We start from the raw sequence: 10,647 nt of genomic DNA on the forward strand, positions 1-10,647 counted from the left end.
CATTGTACAGAATGTGATGTACTAATGAGACAATGGGTCACAGCCTGGCTCTGGGTACCTTCTCTGTCACTACCAAGTGGGCTGACTATCCTCATTCAGCTGCTTCATCACTGACTTTCAAGCAACGTCTTCCACATCCATCGCTAGTTATTCAGCCATCCTATCACATAGAGCTCCTATACAGATTAAATGACCAAAAAGAATGTTATGACAGTGCATCCCTAATTACTGCCTGAAAACTCCCATCTCGTAACCTACCAAGCACCAGGCCACAGACAAAGCCCAAACACCAAGGATCTGGGTGAAGGCAAGACTAAACACTACCTTAGGTGACAAATTTCCTATAAAAGGAGACCATCATAAGTATAGGAGAGCAAAGAAATGACAAAGAATATAATATCTTTACCAATCCATGTTTTAAGATAGCTGAATACTCAAGAAATAAATGAAGTGCACTACTACTACTTGCCTGCAATTACTTTTGGTTTGAGTAAGACAGAACTACAACTGCTCAGACTGTAGTCTTCTGGGCTGTGACATCGTGTCAATCAGTGATTCTCAACCTTTGTGAGACCATGGCCCTGTAAATTCTTTTTTTATAAGGTGAGGGCCCAACAGTTGAGGAACACTTGTGTAGATGATTTGAAGGACCAAAATGAATGTGGCCAGGTAATACAAATATGTTGCATGGAAAATAGTCACTCTAATCTACGAGAAGATGTATGACAACATCTATTTATTGATTCTGGTTAATTTTCTGATGTATAAGTCATTTTGCAACAACTGCCATGAAAGCCCAACATACCTTTCTGGCCCTGCTGATGGCAATGATGTAAAACTGTACATGACTGCACACCATTTCATGTGGGCCTTACATTCAAAGCACAAACATATAAAACCTTTGTGATCTGATTTATTTCCATTATTTTAACACATATCCTTCCCACTCAAAACAGCAGTTGTGAAGTTACTTGGTTCCTCCAACTTACCCAGTTCATAATATTATACAAAAACCTTACATACAACAGAACATACATTCATCCATCACATGCACTGCTCACGAAATGGCTGAAAAAACATAACACGGGGGAAAAAAAAAGATTTACAAAAACAAGTATTCAGTAATTCCACATTGCCGAACAGGTTTGGCAGGTGCATCTTGGCAGTGGAATAAGCACTCACTATGAAGGGTCTGTGTTATAATACTGTGTAGTTTGGAAGAGCCCAACATTTCAGAGGAACATATCACCTCCATCTTGAAGGTTTAAAGGAGATGACAAGCTTCTCCTGTTTTCTTGGCCTATTCTTCGACCCCAAAGAGGGAGACAGTATGTTCCCTCAAATGTCCAATTCTTTCCAAACTACATGGTGTTAAAAGAGTGTACCCTTCATAGTCACTGCCAAAAGGACCTCCAATACAACAAACATTCAGTACATCACAGCTACTTGTTTAGACCAGTATGTGGAAACAGCACGTTATAAAAGGAGTTCAATTTCACATGATAAATTGCATGAATCAAGGACATTAACTTATGGGATGTAACGCCACACAGGCTGGTAGAAAGCTGATGTTTCAGATGAATATCCTGCATCCATCTTCGGGGTTAAAGAGTAAGGCTAGCAAGAAACCAGTAGGAAGCACGTGGCAGCCTGAAGGTGAAGGCAGTATATTCCTCTAGAATGTAGACTTCTACCAGACTGTGTGTTGTTACACTCCATAAGTCTCCACTGTGAGATCCTCAAATCCAGTATATCAATCGTTGGCTTAACATTTCATTCTGCCAACTTTCCACTCCTGTTGAATCCACTGGCAATGTAACGCATTCTGGTAGTGATAATGTTGTGGAACAAATGACAAAATGTACATATTTCTATTGCACCTTTACAATCAAATTCCTACCTTGGTCTAAACAGAATTTACTGTGATATAGAGGGTTTTTCACCCCAAGAAGCAGGCACCATCAGATGGGCACGCCAGTGAACAAGGCTGCTGTATAAAAGCTTTACCAGCCCCCCAATAAAGTAACAATTTGCTAACAGCTCACATATACGCACACTCAGTCGGTCCCTGATATCAAATAAATAGGAAGCCAGTCCCAAGAAACGAGTACTTAGTTTTATTTTACACACTGATTCTAGTTAACACTTGATGCTGGAATTTTGGACCAAGATTATCTCCATTCCAAAATCCACTATATAAGGGCATGCTTTTTCATGTGTACCATCCTTAACACTCCTCACTGTTATGGCCCGGGACAGGTTCAAGACCATTCTGAAGTTCCCTTGAAGCAGGAGCAACAACTATGAAACAGAACACCAAAGAAAGCGACGGGATGTGACTAGATACTCGTTTCCAGGCTCACATTTCCCTACTAATGCACTTCGCTCAGCTCTGGTCTGAGCTCAGGGCTCCATATTTATTGCCCAGGTTCAGCTTGGGGCCTGCACCACTTGCAGACATTTTCGTGGCCATGTCAGAATATCGACTTGAATGAGACTTGCTGTTACGTACTTCTTCAAAACTACCTTCATCACGCTTCCTGCAAGTAAGAAATTTGAAGCTGATAACTTGTCTCACTTATGCTCCACAGTACAGCAAATTATTGCAGGCTATAACCTAAATAATTTATTTTGGAATCATATTTTCAAAGATGTTCCATGCAGTTTCTTCTAAAATGTCATATGAAACTGCAATCTTTCCTTAATTTTTCATTCCTTTGACTAAGAAGGATACTGATTTTATTGTCAAAGTCACTTTAAGCTTAAATTAGCAGTCTTAACCCAGAAAAAATTCACTTGCCTCCTTCCCCAGGCTCCAGCGGGCTCTATACTCTTGGCTGCCGATAAGCTTGGAAAGTACTCCTCGCTGTTGATATCCGGTGCTGTTTTAGTCTTTGATCGCGGACCTGAAACAAGATGGCATCTCATAATATCCTCAGGATGCAGCAGCCGACACACAGTGACACACAAATCCTTTTACCTCATATCCATTTACAAGTGCTTTGTCTGGACAGCCATACCTAACTAAGGTCAGCTAGTAATGTCACGGCAAGATAAAATACTTGTCTTGTAGCATGCTCTTTGGGCAAGTAGTTCTATTCTCCAATAGATGGTGTATGAAGCAAGCTATCTTCTGCGATTCGCTGCATGCACATACACTATTTATTTTTATACCATGAAATACTGGTGGGGCACGCAGTACTGTAGTGGTTGAGGGCCTATGTTACAAGCTGGAAGGTCACGGGTTCAAGTCCCGATGAAGTCACTGAATTTTTTTTTTCAGTTGACCTAATCCTTCCAGCTGCAGTAGGCCCTGGGGTTACTCAGCCTCTAACAGAAACGAGTACCAGGAATTAAATAAATAATTTTCCTGAGGAGTAAAGCACAGCCAGTGCGTAAGGCTGACAACCTTACCGCCATTTTTGAGCCGATTGTCTAGATAGTGTGGGACCCTCAACATCTCACAACCCTATGGGCCTTCACGCCCTGTTACAGGGATAGCTTTACTTTACTTTTTTTTTACCATGAAATAGTGAAAACCACCAGTGAACTACAAAATATGGCAACACTTGGACGTAAGCCAGCTGCAGGGTTGTTGGCAGTGTGTTAGGCAAAGCACTTACTAGCATGTGAGGGTTCCTTTGGCTGATTACGTAGATGTGGCGGCACATACGAGCTGCTGCTGCTGCTGCTGCTGCCGCTTGTGGGTGGCTCTGGCCGCTTCTCCACAACTGCAACACAAAGAACAGATTATGTGATTATGAAGACAGATGCCAAATCTAATTTATGCTGTAATATAATTTATTACTACATTATTACAATGAACTATTATTAAGTTCGTGGAGGAGTCAAAGATACTTCCTGCATTTTATTGGCCTCAGAAGTTAATCACAAAGTTTACAACAGCCTACAACTGAACCCTACACTGAGCCACTTGAATCCAGTCCATATCCTCACAAGATTCAGTGTTAATATTATCTTCCTAAATAGACCCTCCCCTTGAGGTTCAATTCTGTAGGCATCTCTCATCCCTCCCATGCGTGCCACATGCCCTGCTTACCTCATCTTTCATTTGACTGCCATGATAATATTTGGTGAAGAGCACAACTTAAAAAGCTCCTCAATGTGCAATTTCTACCAGCTTCCTGTCACATCCTCTCTCTTAGCTCTAAATGTTTTCCTTGATACCGTGTTTCCACGATCTAGATTCTTGCCTTATGGTGAGACAAAGTTTCACACAAATATAAAACAACAAGCAAAATTATAACTTTGTATATTTTATTCTTTGCAGTGTTAGATAGGTTCAGGAGGAAATTAAGAGGAGATTGAACTCAGGTAATGATTGCTACCATTCAGTCCAGAACCTTCTGTCTTCTCGTCTGTTGTCCAGAAACATAAAAATTAGAGTATACAAAACTATAATTTTGCCTGTGGTTCTGTATGGGCGTGAAACTTGGTCTCTGACATTAATGGAGGAACATAGACTGAGGATGTTTGAGAACAGGGTGTTGAGGAGAATATTTGGACCAAAGAGAGATGAAGTGACAGGAGGTTGGAGAAAACTGCACAATGAGGAGCTTCATAACTTGTACTCTTCTCCAAGTATAATTAAAAAGATCAAGTCAACGAGAATGAGGTGGGCAGGTCATGTAGCACGAATGGGGGAGATGAGGAAGTATGCAGAGATAGTGTAAGACAATAAGGAGAATCATAAAGTGAATTCTCATTTTCACGCAAAAGTAAAGAAGAAAAACTCCAACCTTCAGGTGATATGCTATTAAACACAAGTACAATATTAGCCTCTTAATAATATATGCAAATATTTATCAAAATAAAACCAACCAACAGCATTATGATCATGCACTCATTTTATGCATCTTTTGCAACCAACTAACACAAACAAGTCCTGATGTCTGGATTAGTTTAGAGATTGAATACTAACAGAACAAACACACAAATAATTTTATGACCTTACTCTGTCCATAGCAAACAATCAGATGACAAAACAACAAGAAGTTTGGCGATTACAGTTTGCTACCAACTTCTCAGGATCTCAGCATGCCATGAAGACGTATGGAGGAGTGGAAGTACAGCTCCATTATTCTGAAGGTGAGTGGTCAGCTTCATAGCCCTGCTCCTTTACACCTATGGAAAGATCCCCCTAGTGTCCACTGTTTAGGAGGCTAGGAAGGCCCAAAAGCCAAACTGGATACTATCTAGCATTAACTGACAGTGGAGTCATGCATGACAGAAGTTCCACAATTTTTAATGGCTTTTTATTGACCTTTAAAACATTATAATTTACATTACCCTGTGGTTCTGGGGTTTCAGGATTCACCATCTTCCAAGGTCCCGACTGCACTTTACGTTTTGGCACCATTTCACCTGCTTCATTTTCCTCCATTTCTGGCTCCTCCTCCTCTTCCCCCTCTCCAGATATTCCCTCTCCTTCAATCTGCAGGTTTCCAATCTTAAGACCCGTGTAATCTTTCTTCTCCTCTTCAAACTCCTTCCACTCGTCATCTTCCTGTACAGCCAAGAAACAAACACATAGCTTCAGAAATTGAACCACTGCATGGCCAACCCTGCACACGTATCTCCCTGTTCTGTCTTTCTTCAGCAGCGGAAAACTTAAGAGGAAAAAAAGTTCAGTCTCAACAGGGTCCAAGTTATTATTGGTATATGCAGTCCCATCTCTTACAAACAGTTACATCAGGAGAGAGTTTAAGTGAAATTCTGTATTTCAATTCACTACAACCCATAGGCACCATTCTATACTTGGGAGTAAGATTCCAAATGACCAGAAAATGGCAACAAAAGGTAGGAATCACCACTTCTGTTGGCTGAAATGGAACATGTAAAAAGTGGAAACATTAAATTATGTTATAACCACTGGAGACTATATTATACACCAATAATAACTTTTTTCTTTTTATTGCTAGTGGGGTGGGACTAAGTCCCTTGTACTGCGGCCACTTCTGGCCTATTGTACCAGCCCCAGATGATAGGTGAGGGTGATTGTGGAGCAACTGGTGAAATAAAGATTGGCAGGGGAAGCCGAAGTATTCGGAAAAAACTGCCCCAGCACAACTTTGTCCACCACAAATCCCACTTGACCAGACCCGGGATCGAACCCAGGCCGCCACGGTGGGAAGCCAGCGACTAACCGCTCGAGCTATGGGGCGGCCATAATAACTGTTAAGAATAGCCAAACCTTATATAAGATGCAAATAAGTACACGGTATAATGTAAACTGACTGGACAGCACTGTGTTCAACAGTTTCTGTTTTCATTTGCACATATTTGTTTTTGTTCTAAAGGGATTTTTGGATGCATCAGCTCATGTTCGGATGATAAGCTGAGGATACGCGCTTCATTATAAAAATTTGTAAAAGCAAATTTCATAATTTCCTGGTAAAGCATGGACTATCTGTACTGTATGACAGAATGTACATAGTTAACATATATTTTACTGCCTTGCAATTAACTCATGTCATTCTCCTTTTCAAACACAGGACAACACCTGATGAACATCAAAGCTGAGCTTTAGAGCTGTTCTGCTGTTCTTCATGACGTTCCATAATCATGAGTGTTTCTGACCAACTTGAAGAAGTGTGCTAATCTGTGATGCAGTTCACTTGAAAGATACATTTTGTCTAGTTCATTTTTAATTATTATAAAACTTATACACACTGGGAAGTAAAACCCAAAATGTGTATATATCTGAGGGAAAATACTCAGAAATTCCAAGCAAGTTTTTTCTTTCCACTGAAGAACTTCCTTTGTTCAAAGAAACCAAGCAGTTAACATGCACAATAAAACTGTGTCCAATCTCAGAAGAAAAACAGGAAAACGAAAAAATGTCAGCTCCGGAAAAAAAATGAAAACTAATTTGCTGATAAGTTTTATTTTTAAAGAGATGTCAGAGAATTCTATATCTCCAACATATTCCAATATTAAGAAACCTTTAATCTAATGTTCAGAAACATACTAAGTTGAGTGGTTCAAAATAATCACTAAGAAAGATTCTGAGAAATGTTGGGCTCAAACGTCACTGTCCCAACAAAATTTATTTACGGAGAGGTCTGGCATCATAGCCAAAGCATGGCACCCCACATTGATCATAATTTTCTGCCTCAACTGGTACTTCGAACGTCGGCATCTAGTAAAGGTTGGTTAAATATTATGTACAATGTGTTAAACTCATTATACAACAAATATATACTGTGCTCACGATTTCTCCGGCACAAACTAACTCACATATGCGTACAATATGGCCGCCAACTAAAACAGGCATAGTATGTGTAATAACAAATAATTTCCAGTAAAGCGAAATACTCACTTCAACCTGATTTCCTTGTTCTTCCTCTCCTTGTCCAGAAGTCTGTGATGGTAGAATGACTTTATCCTTCTTGGTTTTTTCTATTTTTTTACCCGTTTCTTCCAGCTTCTTTGCTATTTCATCCGCAGTCGTGAACTTCTTTCCCTTCGCTTTCTTGCGATCTTTCTTAGCAAAGAAATCATCTAAATCTGCCATCTTGAATGCCTGGGTATAGGCTGCAAAACTAAATGCGACTACGCAAATATAAAACACAAACGTATTGATATATTTAATCCTTTCTCACGAACAAACCTCCACATGTGTACCACTTTTATCATACGGAAATCATTCTCAAATGACTGAGTCAAAAGATATTCTAGTCAAATCGTCCATGCAACGAATTCGAATGACATCTCTCAAATCGACTATTTTAACTTAATATATTATAGTGGAATTAAATTTACTAGCATTAAGAATAAGTACGACTACATGAAACTAATTGCTTTATTATTAATATCCGGTACGGTGCTATGCATATAGATAGATATGTAACGACTTGCTGTACTGTCGGGTTGCACTCATTCGCCACACCAAATGAATGTAGGTATAAGAGATCAGCTTTGTACGGCAGCCTTCTTCATATCCTGACATGTTCCGAAGCTACACCGGAAATGTAATAAATTACTGGGTATTGAAAGCACGTCCAAGGGAAAAAATGATCTGTAAATGATATTCTTTAGTGGATGTTGGGCAGCATGCTTTTGCGACATCTACACGCAATGCTCTTGAACCACAAAACTCAAATGATGATATAAGTTGCATGATTTGAGGTCCTCACTGGTGGTCACAGCCGTCACAGCGGTGGCTGTGAAAGGTACCGTGGCAGGAGTTAAAATGCCATGTGGTCTCTTGAAAATCAATTGACGTTTCGAAAGAGGTCGTGTTATATATTGTAAGCGCTTGAGGTTGCATGACCTGTAATTGACTTTACTACCATCAATTAGCGAAATATACCTGACTGCAATTCATCAATTTTTAGACACTCATATAGAATAAGAAAATACTCCAAGTTCAACAAGATAATTTTAAATCCTTCTTGAAGTCTCTAAATAAATTTAATTATTACTGCATTAAATTTAATAATCATAATAAACGTCCCTTCCCTCATTCATGAACATTTTAATAGAACTCAACTGTGCCACCTTGAATACCTATAAGACTTTGAACTTGTTCTGGATATGGTGGAGAAGTGACAGTTAAAGACCTCAGGTCAGAACAGAACTACAACAGTCCTGCCTGCAACTTATCACTTTACTCACTGTAGAATCAACAAGAGATTTATTCTTCCATCTGCATTTGGACTGCCTACAAATTCTGATGTCATACCAGCTCTAAAAGTAATCTGAAAATATGCATGTACACACTTGGCCTTGATAAACATGAAGTCTTTCTCACAATTAGTTCTGGAGCCAGGTTAGGTCAATTTTTATAGGAAATGACAAAGGGCTGGATGGCTAGGGTTTGATTCCCAGCAGGAGCAAGTTTTTTCACTCCAGTGTCCAGACTGGCTCTGAGGTTCAACCAGCGTCCTACACAATAGGTTAGGTGGGGGCTTTCACTGGCACTATAATGGCTGGGAAGGGGAAGGTGTCCACTCACCTCTATCTAGTGCAAAGGTCAATATTGGCCCTATTCCTCCACTCCCAAATACATCTTCATGGCATGATGCTTAATTAATTAAGCACACAGACAACTTACCTTTTAACGTAGTAATTCTTGTCTGTTTCTACAAGATCGTCTGGGGGCCCGCCTTTTGCGAATATTACCAATTACTGACTACTAGGATGTGAAGCCTTGTAGTCTGGTAGATACTTACCAATGTTTCTGAGGAACCTGCTGCCTCCATCTTCATGGTAGATGGAGGCAAACGGTTCCTCTGAAACACTGACAACGAACCACCAGGCATCACATCCCAGAGGACAGTTATCAATAGTCACCGATGAAAAAATCTCAGATTACAAGTGTCAAGTAGTATTCATCACTGATTGTCAGTAGAAAGCAATAATAAATGCACCAAACAGTCCAAAGACTACAAAATCCCTAGTCTCACATCAGGAACATAGGATTTTTGGACATTAAATTATTTCCTGTGATGTCCCAAGGCATGTTATGCAGAAATACTATAATTACAGGGCACTGGCCAGCTTAGATTAGGCCTTGCAATACCACTGGACAAGCACACGGACTAACAGGACCATTCAAAATCCATGTATTCAATAACCTGATGCAAATCAAAGACTTAAAAAGACGGCCGAAGTAGCCAATCAAATCATTCTTGTAAAGGTACCTCCATTAAAGGCTACAACAGATGATTAATGATGATACACCATCACACATAATTTCTGAGATTCATGGGCTCAACAATTTAATGTAACCCGAAGTTATGTTGAAAGAGCAGGAACTGTATTCAGCTTTAAATAAATGAGAGGAAAATTTAACGTTTGAAATAAGACCCACCAGATTAAGTTCTGTCATGCTTCATACTTTCACATGATCTCAATGCCGATGTTTTTGAAAACACAGAAAAAATACGTTGCATTTATGTTTTTTCACAACAGTGACTTCTGGATGTAACACCGCATAGTTCGGTTGATGTTCTCGGACATTTTGAAGGAACTTACTGCTTCCATCTTCTGAATCTAAAATATATTAAGCAATGAAGAGACTTCCGTTTAATATAAACAAGAAAACACCTTTAGAATACACTGAAATGTGCACAACGATAACTTTACTATCTAGCAGCTTAAGAGCCAGACACATAGGAGCACTGACCACTGACAGGAGGATGATAGAGATACACCTGGACCAACTGACAACTTATGAGGGAACCACTCGGGGTGAGCAGCTTTAAGAAGGGAGAAGTCAGTGGAGTTGAGTGAAGTGGCACGAGTTGGTTGGTGAGTGAGTGAGTTACATGACTGCTACAGTTCAGTCCTTGTGAGCTGTTGCTGTTAGAAGCTGGCAGCTGAGGAATGGGGATAGTTCAGGAACCCAGAATAAGGAGAATGTCCACTGTTGGAAGCCATTACCAGGCAACAACTGGTGAAGACACAGCAGAGTGAAAAGACTTAGTGTGTGCTGTAGTGAATTTTAGAGTGTATGAAATAGAGACAGCGCTATAGTTACTAGTAGTTACATTTTGTAAGAGTTCAATAAATCCAATTACCAATTCAAACCACATCTGCAGTCACTCATACATGCGACAATATTTATATAGAAGAGTACAGACTCATGTGTTGTAAGGTCATGTAGGGTTTTTTTTTTTT

The 10,647-nt window shown here is 39.8% G+C and overlaps 1 protein-coding gene across 1 annotated transcript; it reads right to left on the bottom strand.

The window, feature by feature from the left end:
• Nucleotides 1–704: 704 nt before the first annotated feature.
• On the bottom strand, nucleotides 705–7,987 carry LOC111874457 (protein CDV3 homolog). The gene is made up of 5 exons (XM_023869980.2): nucleotides 7,343–7,987; nucleotides 5,311–5,527; nucleotides 3,624–3,731; nucleotides 2,801–2,906; nucleotides 705–2,540 (listed from the first exon to the last, which is right to left on the bottom strand). Exons 1-5 carry the CDS (start codon nucleotides 7,535–7,537, stop codon nucleotides 2,387–2,389), a joined length of 780 nt encoding a protein of 259 aa, XP_023725748.1. The 5' UTR covers nucleotides 7,538–7,987; the 3' UTR covers nucleotides 705–2,386.
• Nucleotides 7,988–10,647: the final 2,660 nt, after the last annotated feature.

This window comes from Cryptotermes secundus, unplaced genomic scaffold (assembly GCF_002891405.2).
Source record: "Cryptotermes secundus unplaced genomic scaffold, Csec_1.0 scaffold47, whole genome shotgun sequence".
NCBI lineage: Eukaryota > Metazoa > Arthropoda > Insecta > Blattodea > Kalotermitidae > Cryptotermes > Cryptotermes secundus.